The 19,291-nt window shown below is 41.9% G+C and overlaps 1 protein-coding gene across 35 annotated transcripts in view; it reads right to left on the reverse strand.

The window, feature by feature from the left end:
• Positions 1-19,291, reverse strand: part of adgrl2a (adhesion G protein-coupled receptor L2a) — an 81,982-nt gene that overhangs the window by 53,297 nt on the left and 9,394 nt on the right. For all 35 annotated transcript variants that reach the window (XR_007194520.1, XM_048251770.1, XM_048251774.1 and 32 more), the window contains exon 2: positions 7,592-7,769. Coding sequence is in view for 34 of the 35 variants with exons in the window: in XM_048251770.1 (XP_048107727.1) it covers positions 7,592-7,694 (103 nt within the window). In the remaining variant the exon portion in view is untranslated. The remainder of the gene's footprint in view (positions 1-7,591; positions 7,770-19,291) is intronic.

A 19,291-nucleotide genomic window follows, 5' to 3' on the forward strand; every position in this document is an offset into this window, starting at 1 on the left:
TTTTATCTAGATAAAGGTTTGAAGAATCTTCATCTTTCTATTTTCACCTATGTTGGACTTTAGCCAGTTCCTGGAAGGTATGGTATGAATTCTAACAAGTCACAATGTCTGCTTCTGTCTGTCAGGGCAGGGAGAGAACTAATGTGAACCTCCCCATCTAATACATGTGCCTGTAACCTTCTCTTCATCATCTACAGTAGCTGTGAGTGCAGACAGCAAAACCAAAAACATGAAGGGACTCCTTAATTCACTTAACCACATTTAAAACTTTGTATGCACCTCACAGCACTGAGACATCATACTGAGAGGATGGGGCCACTTGCCCAGAAGAAAGTTCATTGGCAAAGATTTTGCCATCTCTTGAGGCTGAATTTCAAATTAATTTGTGACCAAAGTGTAAACACACACAGACACATTTGATCATTTACTTGATTATCCTGTCCCATTGCTGCTTGCTGGGATTGCATCACGACATATGCTACTGGAATAGATTTCTCGTTGCTTAACCAGCAGAGCCAAGGTCTAATAACAACTCACAGAATGATTTGATTTCTAAGGAGCATGCACACACTAATTTAACACATCTATGCTAACGCTGTGCTATAAATGATTTTGGATGAAAGATAAATGACCAAATAGTCTGCTCTACCATTAGCCCTACTGGGATCAGGCAAAACTATCTATACATTTCCATATGAGACAGCGCTATGCATTTGGGATGCTCTTCACAGCCCAGTTTCCTGTGAAACATCAGGGAGTGCCGGCCGACTGGATGACGGACAGACGCGTCGACGGCTGTCATCATACTCGGGCGCACACAGACACGTCTCGGCCTCTTGTTGACTGATTGTAAATGGGGGGTTGAGGGCTCAAACAGCAGGATGACACCCACGCTGACACGCATTTGTTTGGGGTGTTTCTTTTTTCTTCACAGCGACCCTTCACAGCGCACGCGGGTGCGTGGCCTGTCTGCACACGTCTCCACATGAAAATGGATGGATTTACACCACTGGCTCAAAGCCCCTGTCTCCAGGATGTGTTTTGGAAGAAGTTTGGAAAAGCAGTAACACAAGAGTGGATTGATACAGGACACTTAGTTTACCTTATGGTTTCAAAACAGCGTTTCATTTATTTATAGTGAGACAATATTCTCTGACGGTCTGCAAAGATGCTTTACATATTTAGCCTTGATGGCTTTTTAAACCATTCAAATATAAACCATTTTAGAAAATCTCCCTTGTCGCACCTAATTGCATGTATATGTTCATCCAGTAAACCACTCATCCTATATGAAATGTAATTTATTCACAAAGCTGCTGATATTTACATGTTTATTGTAGATTATATTTTATTACATATTTCCTCCTGCTAAGAACATCCATTCTTAGTTTAATCCAACTAAGGACAATGCATGCAGTATACGCATGATATCACCAAAAGCATGAATTCATTTCTTTGTTTATTTAAAAACAATGTGGAAAATTAGGGTGGCTGGTGTTGTGACACACCAGGGCTACAGCGATTTCAATTAATGCCGGACTTACATGACTAATGTCTTTAAAAAAAATCTAAGAGACATTTCAGAAATCAGAGTAGTAAATAATCCTACACAACATACAAACATAAAGCGGCAACCAGCTGTGCCGAGGGCTAATCCACTGAATCCCTTCCCTCTTTAACGGGCAATCCAGCCCAAGATTAGGAGTGCTCCGCAGTCACACCTTGCCCACGTACAGTCTGTCTCCGTGCCCTTATCTCCTTATCTCTTAAAAACAGCCCCTGATGAGAGAGCCGAACGGCATGCGGTCCCCGCCACTGCCGTCGATGGCGCTCCGTCCCCGCCAGCCAGCAAGATTCCCAATCCGTAATGGAACACCACCGCGACGGTGCTCCGACCCACCAGCCACCGAGATTCCCAATCCGTAACGGAACACCGCCGCAGCAGCGGCAGAGGCCACCAGGTGTGGTGAAACCTTACCCCGAGAAAGGCGATTCACCAAGCCGAGGAGTACAACAAAGAGATTAACCTAGTTAGATCCATGCCTCTGCCACACTCGATTGTGTGCGCCGCTCAATCTTGTTAAAGTCTGTCCACACCAGTTTGCTGAGCGGACTGATGCAATGTGCAAAGTGTTTCCAGATTAGGGCTTCTGTAATGACTTGTTTTGTAGCTTGTTTGTGAATTGGGGATAACGGACAGATACAATCTGCTGTGGAAATGCCAAGCTGAACAGGACACATCCGCTAGCAGAAACTGGCAGCACAGACACACACAGCTTTTTAGAAATTCTTCTTCTTTTTCTTTTCTTCCCTAGGCATGTTTGCTTGACAGTTTAGGAGACAGAGACTCTAACTAGTCAATCTTATCAACACACACACACACACACACACACACACTAATAGGGCTATCCATTTTTATAAATTGAAAAGGTTTTTGGCAGGGAGTGAACTAGAGGTGCTTGGGGTTTGTCAAGTGGTCGCTTAGGTTAGTCTTCCGCTTCTGCTGTCAAGAACTGCACTTGACTCTTTGAGGGCCATTTTGACGGGCCAGGTCATTTAAAAGTTTCAATATTATTTTAATGTCAAGTGTTACATTTTATAACACTTGAACTAGGCATTAGGATAATGGGGGCTTCTGTAGAGAATGTGAGATTGCTTGAGACGGCTAGACATTAGGAGCTTTTTTAACAGTATTGATAAAGTTGGGTTTGAACTTTCACACCCTTAAAGGTGTAGGTTTTTGAACATTCTAAGTTCCGCAACAATTGAAGGTTCTAAAATTCTATGTTGAATTCAATGAACCCAGATATTCTTTAGAACATTCATTTCCCAGCATTCCTGTCACACCGGTGTGACGGTACTCCTTTAAGGGTTAACAGAGTAGTTTACCCACACATTTGCATACCACAATAAACATGCAGTATGTTCCACAATTACAATATCTCAAGAGCTAAAACACATTTGATTGTCTCTGCATATACAGAGTGAAAGCCTTGGGCTCTACAACTCTGTCTTATGCCATGTTTTCTTTAATCATTAGGTCTAAGCCATTTGCATTCCTTTCTAACAAATATAACACAAGTGATTCATACATCAGCACGACACCCCTCCCCAAGTCAAGGGAGAGGAGGTTTTCACAACAGTTGGATGAGAAAACAAATGATATTACTCAGGAAGAAGAGGAGTCTGAATTCAGATCACCCTATCCTGCACAAACAGTTCTCCTGCCATTACAAATGGAAACGACCAGATCCCAAGTTTCTTGGGATGTTAGACAAGGAAACAAGCCTGAGGCTATAAATCTTGCTGAGCCTCTTCAAAAGCACAAACTTCGAGTCATTTGTAGTGCGGCTGTAACCCATTTAATTCAATTATAAAAATGCATTAAAAAGATATTACAGGCAGGATGCTGTTTAATGAACCATGTTTACTTGGGATATTGTTTATAATGAACTAATGCAGACTCATTCCTACAGTTAAAACATGGAATCTCAAACACACGAGGAGAGAGAGGCCTGTTCCAAACCAAGTCAAAGGTGAATTGGTGATGCTCAACTGCAGCTATTTACCTAAGATGTTAACTGGTCAAACTTTATATTAACTAGCATTAAATCCCAGCAGTGGTCAACATAAAAAAAATAATTTACTACAGTGATTAGTATTACTTAATGTTTCTTAATGCAAAGGTTAATGATTTGTTCATGTTAGCTAATGATTTGATCTTTTGATAATTAGTGGTGAACCTGGAGGTGAATGGAAACATAGAAAATAGAGTATAATACTGCTTCTGGTTTATTAATCCTTACAGTAAAATGCATTTACTCATAATATGGTTAATTCAAGGACCTTGTTCTATTAACATTAAGGCAACTGAGTCTGAATAGTCAACCGTGGTCAACATGTTAAAAATGTATGTGTATGTACAATTACTAACAGGGCTCTCAAGTGTCACGCATTGAGCGTGACAGTCACTCATTTCAGTCTTTTGTCACGCTCTCCCGCCACACATTGTATTTATCATGCAGAAAAACTATTTATATATTTAGTATGCTGCCTCAGCGCCCAAAATGTCTCAAAATCAAGCGCGTCTCCCCTGGAGTTGAGCCTGTCACTTATCAGCCAATCAAAAATAACGAGAGGGGCTACACAATAGCCAATCAGAAAATAGCACTATTGTATCTGGGTAAGATTTAACGCAACAACCAATGAAAATGGCGTGTATCCTGGAATTGTTGAACGTGAATTATTGAACGCGAACCTGTTTCGTTCACCTTGAAGCTTCGAGCATCAGTTCATGGTTTCAGCACAGAGTAAGTCATCTTTTAATGTTACAACAAATACACAACTTGTTTGACACAAACAATGACAACGTGACTGCTAGAGAATGTTTCCCAGACAATTAGCATCAGTTGTTCATGACTGTCTGTAACTTAGCCGTTTAACAGTTTCACAGCCTGTTCATTGACAACACTTGCTCAGAACAAGTAGCCTATGCCTAGTCATAGCCTACTTTCGTTCACACGATGACTGACATATTGTCACATTCTAAACATCTCTCACTCCAAATAGGCTTAATCATTTTATTAGCACTAAACAAATTAAAGTGTATTGCATAGCCTATTGTTATAGGTCACTTTTAAATTCATCATATAATTATATCCTGGCCATGGATGCATTAATCATTGCATCTGCATTCAAAAAATTCAGGTAAAAAGCAATTAAGCATCCTCTCATTCACCTTGAGAGGAAAGCCCCCTAAAAGGTCCAGGTTAGTAGATGCTCAGAGGTGGTGGAAAAGCCCATTATTGAATTGTCAGTGCCATGTGTCAAATCTTTTCTTTTGCAAATCTGAGCAATTATAAATTATACTTTTGCCCCATTTTGACTTAGGAGGGCATTGCTCCTACATACTGTAGCCAATAATCAAATGCCTGCTCTCTTTTGGAAAGCTGAGACACTGTTGGAAAACAATTAGAATAACTGTGTGATGTAGCCTACTGACACAAAGTTACAAAGGCTAGATTATTATTTTCTTTTTCTACTAACAAGCATCTTTGAACTGACCACATTTCAGCCCTCTAGGTCTTGACTTGAGTCCTAGCATTAGGTCTTGTCATGCTGTGTGCAAAAGTAGATCAATATAGAATGACAACATGAGTACTTTAGACCATTATTTGCCAAGATATGCTCATGCATTTTGTAAAATGCCCTATGAAAACTCCCCATAGGACTTTGAGTTATCCAAAATGCATACAGTAGGCTACTGGCAATCAAATGCCTACTGCATATGAACCCCTTATAAGCATAATCTTTGTTAGTCGCTTTGGCTAAAAAAGCGTCAGCCAAATGTAATGTAATGTAATGTAATGTAATGTAATGTAATGTAAATAATCTTGGCCTCAAATGAAAGGTAATACTCTGAAGTTTCATGCTTGCATTTGGATTGTAGGCTACTTCAGGTTCTGATATAACTACACTAAATATAGAATAATTACAAAAAATACAAATCTTTACAATTTCTATTTCAATTCAATTGGTGTGTATAAGATGGGCTATATTTCTGCACAACTAATATTGGATCAACTGTTGACCGACCTGGGGCTGGTGTATGCTAGCTGGTGATGCTAGTTGCGCATGTAAATCCTCACACCCCTAACCTTAAGAACGGCTCTAACCGCTGAGTTGGAAGCTTGGGCTTTTAGCTCAGTGGTTAGAGCTTCGACTCCCATGCGGTGTGTTGAGGTGGGGGTTCGAGGGCGTGGAGGGATCTAAACAACCTCTGGGACATCTGAAGGCATATTATTAAACAGCAACAAAAAGTTGTAGTATTATTAATGAAACACCCCCATTCTCGCAACCCGTCTGACCAGCAAGCCCTTCAACCCCCGGACGGGGGGGGGGGGGGGAATTGTCGACGGGGAATGTCACTCTTGCCTGTCCTCAAAACTTGAGAGCCCTGAATTACAATAACAACCTAATCACAGAATGCAGAATACATAATGGCCATGTGATGCACATCACAGAATATGGCATCAGTAGAAAAGACCCAAGCCTGCTTGGGGATGTTCATGCAGCTGGACATTCATGCTCATGGAGATTGTATTCTGAAGCCTTACATAAAGTCTAATTAGTAATGCACCAATGTGGTCCATGCAAAAATTATATTAAAGCAAAACTCTCGCCAAAATGCAGGGTCTTTTTGTGAATGTACACGAGTCAAACTTTTGTTTAAAAGCATAATTACGACGAATTACGAATTTTGGGTGAAATGGAAAGGTTTTGAACAACTCACTTTAGCGGTTGGCTTTTCCGCCATCATCTTGCCAGGTTGTTCAAAACCTTCCCTTTTAGTAAACTCTGAGTCTGTGTACACAAACAATGTTCTCATTGCTCGAGTTCATGTGTAGAGACTCTGGTGATATTTTGAGCAAAAATATGTCGAGCCTTCTTAGTGTTTTTTTTTAGTGAAAAATAGTGATTTTGATGCGATCATAGTAGTGCCCCTAGCACTGCCCATTCAAAAGGCCATTTGACCCGAAAATACGGTCAATCTTAAAAATGGTGCTTACGTTGTAATTATGGTTTTAAACAAAAGTTTGACTCGGGTACATTCACAAAAAGACCCTAGGTTGCATTTTGGCGAGAGTTTTGCTTTAAATGGATCAGGTGGGAGTTAGATTTCACAGATCCTAACTGCATGATTATGTCTTCATCTACAACCTAACTTTAACAAAACTAAAATAAAATATTTTTTATGCCTTTAAATCAGACAGGACAGCAGAGAGAGTGAGAGGAAGCAAGTGGAAAAGAGAGATAGGGTGGGACTGGTAAATGACAGAGGCCATGTGGACCCCAATATCAGTGTTTCCCACAGAATTGAATTCAATTTGTGGTGGTAGGTTTGCAGAATTAACTGTTTTTAACAAATCATGGTTATGATGCAGGTTTAAGCACGATTTAGCCAGTGGACTTTTATGACAACAATTGCAGGACTGTTAATGTTTTCTTTAAACATGCATGTAGGTTTGTTGAGAGACAAGGGGAGGCTGCACAAAGGTGCACATATCTCTACAATGAACCAATTCCATCCAATTTAAAGTACAACATGCAAAATCATTGTGTGGTGGTCAATGTTGATATTGTGGTGGGCCGCTACAAATAAGTCAATGTATGGGAAACACTGAATATGGTATGGGTGCTGGAACCAGTTGCGCCACAGCACCCCCCAAACCTAAAAGAATGTTGATGTGTGAACATCTCCATTTGGGTGTGTTGGTCTCTATCCTAGCCTGTTGGCTAGTTTCTATGAGAGAGTTTAGAACTCCTCCTGTTAAACCAGACAGACACTGTTAGATTTTGGTCTGATTTTAGCCCCGACATCAGAATGAGCTACACAATAAACAAACCGAGTGTATTAAACAGCACTCATTCACTCACAAACCCAGTGTATTAAACGGCACTCATTCACCCACAAACCCAGTGTATTAAACGGCACTCATTCACTCACAAACCCAGTGTATTAAACGGCACTCATTCACTCATTCACTCTCATTGTCTGTGCTTGCTGATTAGTTTGGTGATTGTAACGTACCTTCTGAGCACTGAACATGAGCCAATGCTAACACGAGGCAGCAGACTGCTAATGTTCGGAGTAAGAAGCAGGCCATTGCGCTTGGTCTGGACGCTCCCCACATGCTGGACAGAATCGATGGCGGTTACAGATGTTGGGGACAACAGCTCTCAGAGATGATCATCATTGATCTTTTCACCTGCAGAGCAAGAGGAGAGGGACTTAATGCACAGATCAAAAGAGACTAGCACCTTCTTCTCTCTATGTTTCTGAAACACAAAATGTTTATATCCACATTAATGTATCATATCAGGTGTTTTAAAAATGTTTTTCCTTGTTTTTTTTTGCAGAGTGAAAACACATTTAAAACAGAAAAAGGCCACAAATCCACAAAAAGTTAAAGCCAGCCGGGACATAATCCAGCCGGCGGAAATCCCTTTAATAGGGACTAAGAGCTCACCATTTGCATGGGGGCGTGCCCGCCATCCCAAAGATTTAAGCAGCGGGGTACCTCAGAGACAGCAACGTAAAAACTAACAAGCAAATTAATACGCAGCAATCTGCCTCCAACATCCTAAACACACCGACCCGCCGGTCCCTCTATCTCTCCTTCGCTCTGACCGTCTGCCTTGCCTGCCATCCTCTGTTCCGCTTATTCACCTTCCGGAGTGCGGAGAAAAAAAAACGCTTAAGTCAGTCGGCATGCAGGTTTGTGAGCAGAACACGCTGCGTGTATCTGCCTGTATTAGCAGCTATGCTTTGGTGCACATGTTTATCGCGCACGGAGTGCTGCTTCGCCACTACCCCACCGGGGCCGAAACAAACCCACCAGGGGAAATACAGTCGCTGCAGTAACCAGGCGCACAGGGCCCCATTAAAAACAGTTTCACTTTTTGGGGGGGTGAGGAGAAAACAGACTGTTTTACAGTTCCATACTGACGCCATCACCAGGCCTCAAGCCAGCAGAATTACAACAGATCAATAGAACGTTAACGTTTATGTAACTGTCTGTGACACAGATTCCAGAAGTCTACAACGAAAATCTTATGTGGATTAGAAGTCCATTGCCTATGATGAGAAGGATTTTGAAAGACGTCAAACACATAGATTTTCCAGTGCCCGCACAGCAGTTTGGAACATTTTGTTTAAATCCTTCAAAGCCAGATCAGAAATGGTATTCTCCAACACAGTGGACTCTTGACTGACTCTTTAAAAGCAGGTTAACAGAAGAGCCTCTTTCTGTGAAGGCCTTCCTTTGGAAAAGTAGTGTTCAACTGGGGCAATGCACCACAAGAAAGAAGGAAGTCATTGTCTCTGCTCTGAGTCAATATTTCACAGCATGTAGAGGGGGTGTGAGGTGTGAGGAGAATGATATGTGAAGTGTGAAATGAACCCATGACTCTGCCATTGACTGCACAGCGTTTTAGCAGAGGAGCCATGGGAAGATCCACTGGTTCATCTACCTACAGTAAGCTGCTGCAGGAGCCATTTTGTGTTTGTTGGTTTTAATTTACATCAAGTCCGTAGTTGAACATGCCAGGGGAGGAGGATATAAAACAGTAGAGGCCAGAGCAGTACCCCACGTAGAAATGATGGAGGACAGATGCTCCTGTGTGTGTGTGTGTGTGTGTGTGTGTGTGTGTGTGTGTGTGTGTGTGTGTGTGTGTGTGTGTGTGTGGAGTTAGGTGCTCCGTAAATCGATGATAACAGTTTCGTACTTTAATATCTTTGTGTCATGCTGTGCGAGTGTTTAACATACTGATCGCCGGAGACCAAAGGCAAAGACTAAGGGAGTCAGTTTGACTGCCCTGCCCCTCATTACACACACTGAGCTCTCCCGGCTCTGCAGGAGGCCTTTCTGCCCATAAGCTGCTGCAAGCATCGCTCATCAGCCCCACTTAGGCCCATCTCGAATTCACACTCTTATAGGTCTGGAAATGAACATGCACACACATGCACAGATGCACACAAACACACACACACACACACACACACACACACACACACACAATACAAACAGACATTTCTTTCTAAAAGGGCACAAACACTGCTGTGTGACCGTACGGGCATTTCAAATCCTGGATCTTAGTGGAAGGGGTGGGAAGACTTGCCATAAAAATTAAGAGTGCAACGCTATGAGCCAGCCCAGGTGTTAGATGGAAATTAGGACTGTAAAGATGAGAACTCAAAGGAAAACATCCAAATTCAGAGCTGGCTCTAAGCCACACGACAGCTGTTACAACACCTGACCCAAAACAGGACATCGCAGCTTTCAGTCATTATCAAACTAATAAAAATTGCCCCCACGTCCACGACCTTAGGTGCACTGTATTTAATACTTACTTTCATTGATTAGGTGCACTGTATTTAATACTTACTTTCATTGGTTAGTAGAATGCAATTCAAATAGCAGAAAGTCCATAGTATTAAAAGGTCTAGTTAGTTTAAGGGACAGTGTTAGAGCTAAGGTTGTTCGTTTGAAATAACATGATCTTACATTGTCAGTACACTGTACTAAAACATGTGATTTATTATCCTGTTTGTACATTGTACTAACAACATTGATTCTGAAGTGGTACCTTATTAGATGTTGTCACCAGGGAAAAGGACAACAGAACAAACATGCAGACATTTCATTGTCAACTGCTGTGGGTTTTTTTTCTCTCTTTTTTCAGCTTGGACCCTGAGGCTATTTCTGCTGTTTACCCAGTGGATTCTGACAATTATGCACAAATGATCAGGTGTGTATGGGACTTCATATCTTACCAAAGGAAGAAATATCAGGCATCTTCCTAATTTGAACAAATTCAATAAATTCTGTCCAACAACAATAACTATCACTCCTCCAGTGCTAGACTAGCATCTTAATAGCATACTGACACTCAGTTGCAATAATTTGATTTAAAAAAACTTCTTTTTTTTCATTTAGCTGATGCCTTAGTCCAAGTGTTTACAGTTATATAAGTACTAGTAAGTAAGTAAGTGTATACAGTACATATGTATGTACATTTTACCTATGGGAACCAGCTGTGTGTCACAAAACATTTTTCCAGAGACTACTGAGCCACGGGACCTGACAGCCTCCTCCTCAGCAGTAACAGCTCATCTGCATACAGTAGACGCCGGAGCTACTGCTGTCTTGCCCGTTTCCATTCCTGTCATGTTCCCATTCTGTACATGCACTCTGGCCTGAGGTTCGAGGGCATGTATAAAAAGCACAGGGTGCACCACCTCAGCATGTTCCCCTGTGACAGAGGTGGAGGTTTTCGCTTGCCACTCATTCCTGATGCCTGGGGCCACTGTAGAACTCTAGCACACAGAGACTTCACCTTTACAGGTTTTAATATGGGCTGACTACATGCTTAGCAACAAAGAAAGTGCTCAGTGTTCAATGCTCAATGCTCAGCTACATAAATCTGCAAAGTGTATCAGTGAAATGTAAAATGTAGCATAAGTTAAAGAATAGAGTGGAGAATAGAGAAGAAAGAGATGACTGTGATTAAAGGACACATAGTACTAGAAGCAAGACATGTTTTATAACTGGAGACTTAAACGAAAGAATGTGAGTAACCATGAATGAAGAACTATTTTTAAAGAGTTTTCAGAAAAATGGATATAGGAGATAATAGCAGATTAGATATTAAGGCCGATTCAAAAGAAGTGGGTCTTCAAATGTTTAATAATTTAATAACAATAATAAGATCTTTGGGATATAAAAGATTTAAAAGAAGACTTGCAAAGTGCATCTACTACACTCTTCCAAACAAGCGCTTCAAAAAAAGGAAGACAACCATTACAGTTCCGAAAGAAGATTGGGAGAGGCTGCGAGCCGAATGCCACAAAAGGAACCAAGAGACAAATGGAAAAGAATGTCAAAGTCTCTTAACAAAGCTGAGATGTGTCGTGGAAAGCTGGTGTGGAGGTTACCAAAGAAGAATGGCATTTGTGGGCCGTCCTCTAATGGAAGGCATGGAAAAACAGACTTGAGAAGAGGAGAAAGGGACTTGGACAAGGGGAGGAGGGAGCCTGAATGAGCACAATGCACAATTGACAGCCTGCAAGTCTTGCTTGACCTGTGAATTAACCCCCAAGCTTTCATGGAGCTGCATGAAGGACCTCGAGTTTGGGTAGTTAGGAAAGCACCTTTACAGTGGCGCTATGTGATCTGGAGCAAATTGTAAACAAGAAAAAATATATATAATTGGTAAACAATTAATTCATAAGTGTGTTTAAATGCTAAACAAATAGCACTGTGTCTAGAAATTAAGCACAGATTACAATTCCATAAATGCGATGCGATATATCTAGGATTCGAGACTGAGGACCCTTTAAAAGAGTAAAAAAATGGAAAGCAGAATAAAAGTGCATGGCTTCAAAGGGCTTGCAGAGAGGCCAGTGATTTTGTGAGCAATCGGAAAATCTTTACTCCTGCGATGAAGCACTGGGTCAGTGATCACATGAATCATGTCCCATTGATTCAGGCATGGGGGGGGGGGGCAGGGGGGGTCCACCGCTGACCCACCGCTGGCTGAGGGAGAGAAATACAGCCAAGGGACCGACACTGACACACTGACCACGGCAACGACGTGACTTAGTGCAGCTGCTATGGCAAGCAAGCAAGTGCACACACACACACAAACACACACACATGAGCACATGCATTCACAGACAGACAAACACACACACACACACACACACACACTCACACACACACACACACTCACACACTCACACACTCACACACTCACACACACACACACACACACACACACACACACACACACACACACACACACACACACACACACCGCCCTACTCTGCCTAACACACCCAGGTTTCCAGGTCACTTCTCCTGTTCTTAGAGGAGTGGGACACGTTGTTCACCCCATGCTCTACAATCAATAAGAAAAGAGCAAGAGAGAGAGCAAAGGGTGTAGGTGTTCGCAGTGTGACTCCTTTTTAAGAACGTACAGCTCTTTGAACAGTGAAACCAAGCTTCCACTGCAGAGCTGAGTCTTGCTGTGAGGAGCTGAGGTCCTTTCTCTGCATCAAAATACAGAAATGGCAGCTTCACTATACAGGAACAAGGAATAGGACGGAGCTGTCATGTTGAATAGCAATAGCCTGTCTTGCAGTGAGTGTATACATCCATGAGACTGCTCTCGTCCGCCTGGTGTCATATACACACTAGTTCATCAGTCATATTTACTGGTTACCCAGCTAATCGATCAGAGCTGCCCTCTTTGATTTAGGCTTAACGCTACTCAATGAGACATCCTTGGATTGAACATTACAGAATATGCTGAATTACTGATGGATATTCTGCAACAGTCATATCTCTCAAAATGAGCATGTAACAGCACGAAAACAGCAAGAAAATACTAGCAAATACTAACAGCAAGAAAATACTCAATCTCACACTTTCTAATGTTATTCTGGCTGCAATTACTCCATCTGCTATCACTTAACATTCACAATAATTAGGAATTAATGTTTCCATTAACAATTGTTTTCCCCCATAATTTCCTGCAGTAACTATTTCTATTTCACATAGACGATCAGACTATGCTATTTGGAACAAGCTGCTGTGATAGCAAAACATTTTTACACAAATGCTCTCACTCTTGTGCCAGTTACTCCAGCAGCACTTGCCCTACCATGTCCGAGGTCAGTTCAACATTACAAATTTACACATGCCCAATTGATTATTCTTTCATTGCTTGAATCAAATAAAGAGTGCGTACAATGTATCTCACTGCAGACATGAGCTCCCCTAGGAATGTAGGACAAGCTCAAAAACCTTAGCAGCATTATCTCATTATTCTCTCTTAATGGTTCTCAGAGTCTAGGCCTTTAACCAATCAGAGGCTCAGGGAAGTTCAGAGAAGGCAGGGATTGGGCCTCTAAGATGTCAATCAGACTCTGGGCAGGACAGGGGAGCAGATGGAAAGGAGAGTTTGTTTGATTAAAGCTAGCCTGATTAGCAGCCAATCTTTAAACTTAACCTAAACTTTAATGTTTAACAATACTTCAAGGTGTTTTTGGTGGAAACGTCTGTCAGACAGACACAAACAGGACTTCCGTGGCACAGTGAGACTGGAGGCAACTGTGCAAAGTTTCTTTTGTTTTTTCTTTACTTTCAGAAAACGCAAACACCGAAAGCTGCGCCACAGGATACTGGAACAAGATTGGCATACAACTGAGAACATGAGAAGCAGCTAACAATACAAGCACAGCAAGCCAGCTGCATCTCTCCTGAAAAGCGTCGAGTGCTTATAGTCTAGACAGGTAATCAGAGCATGCAGACAAGATTCAGGAGATGATGAAACAGGTAAAGCGGACAGGTGATTAGAAGGAGATGTGGACGAGAAGCCGCAGGTAACACAGTGGAGGACTTGATGAAAGCCTGAGCGACTGACCTGATGAGGCTTCATTTATTTGTACGTAAGTTTCTGTTTGAAAAAAAAAAAACATTTTCTATCCATACATTTAGAAATCAAGCTGGGTCCACAGACACTTGCCATGGTGTGCTGCATGTTGTACCATGAGAAAAGGCAAAACCACTGCAAGTACTAAAGTTCAACACATTTCCAGAGGTCTTTCAAAGTAGCCTATTTGTCCTTACAGCTGAGAGATAGGACTACACTCATTATTGAAGCCATAAAGGACCTTACACAATTCAGTTTGTCAGTTAAATGCTGAGCACATGCCTGCACTGGAGGCTGGGCTTACTCTAAATTGATTGATTGGCAAGACTATGTTGTTGCAATTTCAGCCCCAACAGGTTCCTGTGGTTTAAACTAGATGTACTGCAGAGCGGTACAAAATATGACCGCCGCCCAGTCCAGCACATTTTGTCTGAAAGGCCCTATATGATTCTAACTCTCACTAAATTGCATTATCCACACTCAATTCTCACTGGTATCTGTTAGACAACAAGTACCAAAACATGATTAGTTCATAGATTTCACATGTAAAATTAATTTTATACAACCCCACCCCCATCTTGCCTGTTCATATTGCCTGCGTATGTGCGTGTGTTTGTGCTTGTGCATGCATGCGTGCATATGTCTACTGTATGAGTATGTGTCATATGTATGATTACTGTGAATGTATGTGTGTGCGTGTGTATCTGTTTATGCACATGTGTGCATATGGAATGGGTTAACATGACCCCTGGAGGCAAACATACGGAAAAAGATATTCACAGAAAACTGTGTCTGCCCTACCCTCCTTTCGGGGGGTCCAGTCCAGCGGGGGGGCTACAGATCAAAACGAAAAACGATGGTTCCATGCTATCCATGTGGGGTTACATGCCCACCAAGTTTTGTGTACCCCGGTCTTTCAGTGTCCCAGGAATCCTAATTTTTTGCTTTTTAATTTTTAACTAGCTGGCGCTATACATGAAATAAGTGGTAATGGGATGGGTTGACATGCCCCCTTAAGACCAACATACAAAAAAAAGGTGGACCTCCTAGGCCCTACGGTTCTCGAGATATTCACAGAAAACTGTCTCCGGCCACCTACAGGCCAGTTGGTGTATAGTAACATAAATTAATTTATTGTGTGGCCCCCCATGAACGGAATTCCACAAAACTTGGTGTGCATTCAGAGGGTGTCATAATGATCCTACACTTCCAATTTCGTGCAGTTTTGACTATGTTAGGTCACAGATACCTGCGATTACAACACCTCATTTTTATTTTTTGTGTTTAACTAGGTGGCGCTATACATGAAATGAGTGGTTATGGATTGGGTTGACATGGCCCCTTGAGATCAACATACAAAAAAAATGGTCCTCCTAAACCCTACGGTTCTCGAGATATTCACAGAAAACTGAGTCTGCCCTACCCTCCTTTCGGGGGGTCCAGCCCAGCGGGGGGGCTACAGATCAAAGCGAAAAACGATGGTTCCATGCTATCCATGTGGGGTTACATGCCCACCAAGTTTCGTGTACCCCGGTCTTTCAGTGTTTCAGCTTCGCTGCGCGGCGGTCATAATAAAGGAACTTGGTGAATGATATGGTGAATTTTCGTTTCGTGAATTTAATCGTTTAATCGTAGACTAATCGACTAGTTTATAAAATAGCTGATAGATTATTCGATAGAAAATTAGTCGTTAGTGCCAGCCTTAGCCCTGTTTGCAATGCATTTGTCGTGATGACATTGCTTCAAATGATGAAACAGGGTTTCCGAGCTCCTATTCCTCATGCTCGTTTGGTACCAAGAACACGTGGCCTGGGCTGTACCTCCCGGGCAAATGTGACCGATTTTACATCAGTGCATTTCCTTTGGGTTGGAACAGGAGTGAGAGAATTACAAACAACTATATCAGAGCCTCTTGTGGCAGTAATATGATGTCTGTTCACACCAACAGAACACACAGATGTATTGCTCACTCAGCCTGGCACTCTATGGCTCCAGTTAGCTTGCGTCTGTACATCTGAAAGCAGATCACAACACATTTATATGCTATGTGTGTACACGCACTCAGAGAGCCAATCCCACAACCTCGGTGCTACTGTCACCTTGCATACGGACGGAGCTACTGTAAGACTGTAGAGTTTCAGAACATACGTTTATATCAAAAGGATGAAAATACATATCGGCGGCGCTAATGCCGTGATCAATTTAAGTCAACACTACTGAACGAACGTTAATGAAATATTAACAGAGAGCATTCATTCTCTCCAGCCAGCCTTCACTGTATAGTTAAAAATGCAACACCTTTTGCAACAGCAAACTACCTTTGATTTCAGTGAAATGATTGACGCGCAAGCCTCAAGTCACAATGTATTTTATATCACGTTACATTGAGATGGTATCCCACTGTTTAATTCCAACATGACTTTTTGCCAAGGAAAGTCATTTTACAGTAATAAACTGAAAGGGGTGGCTATATGTTAGCTTTTCTCTTTTATTTATGTACTGTACTATACTATTACAGCATTCAGTTTAATATACATTATTAAGTATTAGGATACATAAAAGCATTAATAGCGGACTGTAGCCACATTTCCCCCGATATTCTTAAAAAAAGTGCTTTGATTCAAAAGGGGGGGAAAAGTGTGTGAGTTCACAGTTCACACAAAGTGTGTGTGTATACAGTTCACAAACATGTTGCTATAGTGATGTGAGTAATATGGAAAATGAGATGTCTATGAGTGAGAAGAAACTTCACTCATATACCTCTTCATGGGATTCTGCCATGGCATTTCGGGGAAAGATATGAGTGTTATAAAGGGGATATGACGCTTTTGGTCTAAACTCGTATTTCAGACTGGAACCGGTGTGTGTTGACCACCACAGGGACAACAATGGGACAACTGTGCCCAAAAGCTAATAAAGATGTTAGCACTAGAGTGCATCATTTATTAATTAAAATATCCAAACAGCTAGCCATTTTGCCATTTCCATAGGCTGCTGCTTTGAACTGTTTTCACATTTAAAGCATAAATAGTGAAAATCTGATTACAATAATGTAAATGATTGGGCAAATGGAAAACATTTCAAAAGTCTTTTTGCATCTTTTGTTTGTCCCTCACTTGAGGGTAATCCACATGCTGCCTTATATAACATATGAGCATTCACTGGTGATGTTATGGGCCTCTAAATAGGGTTCATGGTCTACATTTCTGGCGAAGGCGCCAAACTTTCAGCGCAGGTTTCATACCTCATTAACTACCGTATTGATGCTCTATGGAAACTGAAGAGGAGTGTCTTGAGTGAAATGTGAAATTGTCATTTCCATTTACTGATAGCGGAAACTACTCTTTTCAGCTGACGCACGATAAGGGTAATTCCTCCGGTGCTGTTAAATGGTAGTGCCACCAGATGCTCCTCGTCTAAAGCATTAATAAGCTGACATCAATACCGCCAGATAAAAATGAAGGTTGAGAGAACCCGAGCTCCACCACTACACAGGTGTCTCATGATAGTGCCTGCCTGTCATTTACAAGTTACAACACTTATTTCTCCTTTCGAAAATAAATCAGATAGCTCCCATGTTATGTTATAACACTACGCATTATTTGTTTTTTTTGGGTTTTTTTTTAAAACGCATATATATTTTCCGGAGACTAGGCAGTATGGAGCCCATCTGAGGGAAGTTGTGCGGTACGTCTTAAGGTGTGGTGACAAGGCCTTATAGAAAGCCTCACAATGTCCCTGTGTCAAGCACCGACAGACACGTCGAGGTGAGGAGTCAAAAATCAGGATTTGCAGACAGGCAGAAAGACTGAGAGATACACAGACAGACAGCGACAGGCAGGCAGACAGACAGACAGGCGAGGGAGTGGATTTGACCCGGCCCTTTAGCGGCCGCGCTCTCCGAAACAGCCTCCTCTCGGCAGCCTTTGGTGAATAAAAAAAGAGGCGCTTGCCGAATTCCCTCAAAGGTCCCTTAAGCTCATCATCTCAATTTCAACAAAATACATCAATATTTAATTCACTCTGCTGCAATAACGGCAGTGTTCCTGTCAAAACCAGCCGTGCACATGCTCTGAGCTCGTATGTGAAAATGGGGGGGTGGAGTATGAGAGGGGGGGTGAAGTCGAGCTCATCTGTCAAGTGGAGTAAATCAGCAGAGTGCAAAGGGGGAGCATCTTTACTGCGGGGCGGTCAAAACAGCCATTCTCACCCTTAATCTGGACCATCTCTCTAGACGGAGAAATTAATAGACTGCTTTATACATTGACCAGCAGTGATTTAACCCTCTTTTAAAAAAAAGAATAAAAGGGCAAACAAAAATAGGCCTACTTCTTGCGTGTTTTGTTTGGCTAACATTTACATGTAATTCCATATGTTTCATTGCCCCAACAGCTTCCTTCATAATATTTCTCACAGACGGGGCCAAAATGAGCTGCAGAGCTGTAAAAAGCCTCCTCCGGCCCTCTATTAAGGGCCTGATCATAAATAATTCACCATGATCGTGAGGCATTATTCAACAGGACGATTAATTTTTAAGATAGAGGAAGGCAACACAAAACATAAATTGGGTGGCACAAAAAAAATGTCCAGAAAATGCTAGCATTCAAAAACTGTCAAGAGCCAAAAAAAACCTCATCTTCCCTGAATTGACTGGCACATTTCCACAATCAACCCGTGAAAAAGGACGATATTTCTGACTACAAAAGATGCCATGCAGGCTGAGCAGTATGTTAACCCTTTCCCTTCGACCACTTTTGTGACTAACTAATTAAGCCTTTGTGTGCCAAAAGGACAAGCTAAGCAGGTGAATAGCAGCCATGTAACCAATTCTCAACCCTAGACATGAGCAAAAAGCAAACTGCAGTTTCCACACCAACAACTAAAACTATCGGGAAAAAATCTGAGCATGTCCCAACCCGCAACAACACAAAAGTGTAGTTTTGCACGGAATCAAAACATTTTGTCACACAGCACCTGAATAAACTATTCTATCCGTTGCATATCAAATATGTTTTCTGGCTAAATTTTTCAGCACCAATTTTCGCCCGAAGACTGAAGATGGCAGATCCTGATGTAAACAAGCTGTATTGCAGTGCCACGAATGAACAAAAGACAGAGAGACAGGGCAGATAGGAGCTGGAGCCGCCCTCAACCTGCGCTGTCAACAACAAATCGTCATGAAAAGCCATGCTAACAACCAACCATGTTTGCCCAATCATTTAATTATATCAGACACCTACACAATCAATTTTAATGCAATATCAGTACAAACCAATTGTAACACAGGTTCCAA

This window comes from Alosa alosa, chromosome 9 (assembly GCF_017589495.1).
Source record: "Alosa alosa isolate M-15738 ecotype Scorff River chromosome 9, AALO_Geno_1.1, whole genome shotgun sequence".
NCBI lineage: Eukaryota > Metazoa > Chordata > Actinopteri > Clupeiformes > Clupeidae > Alosa > Alosa alosa.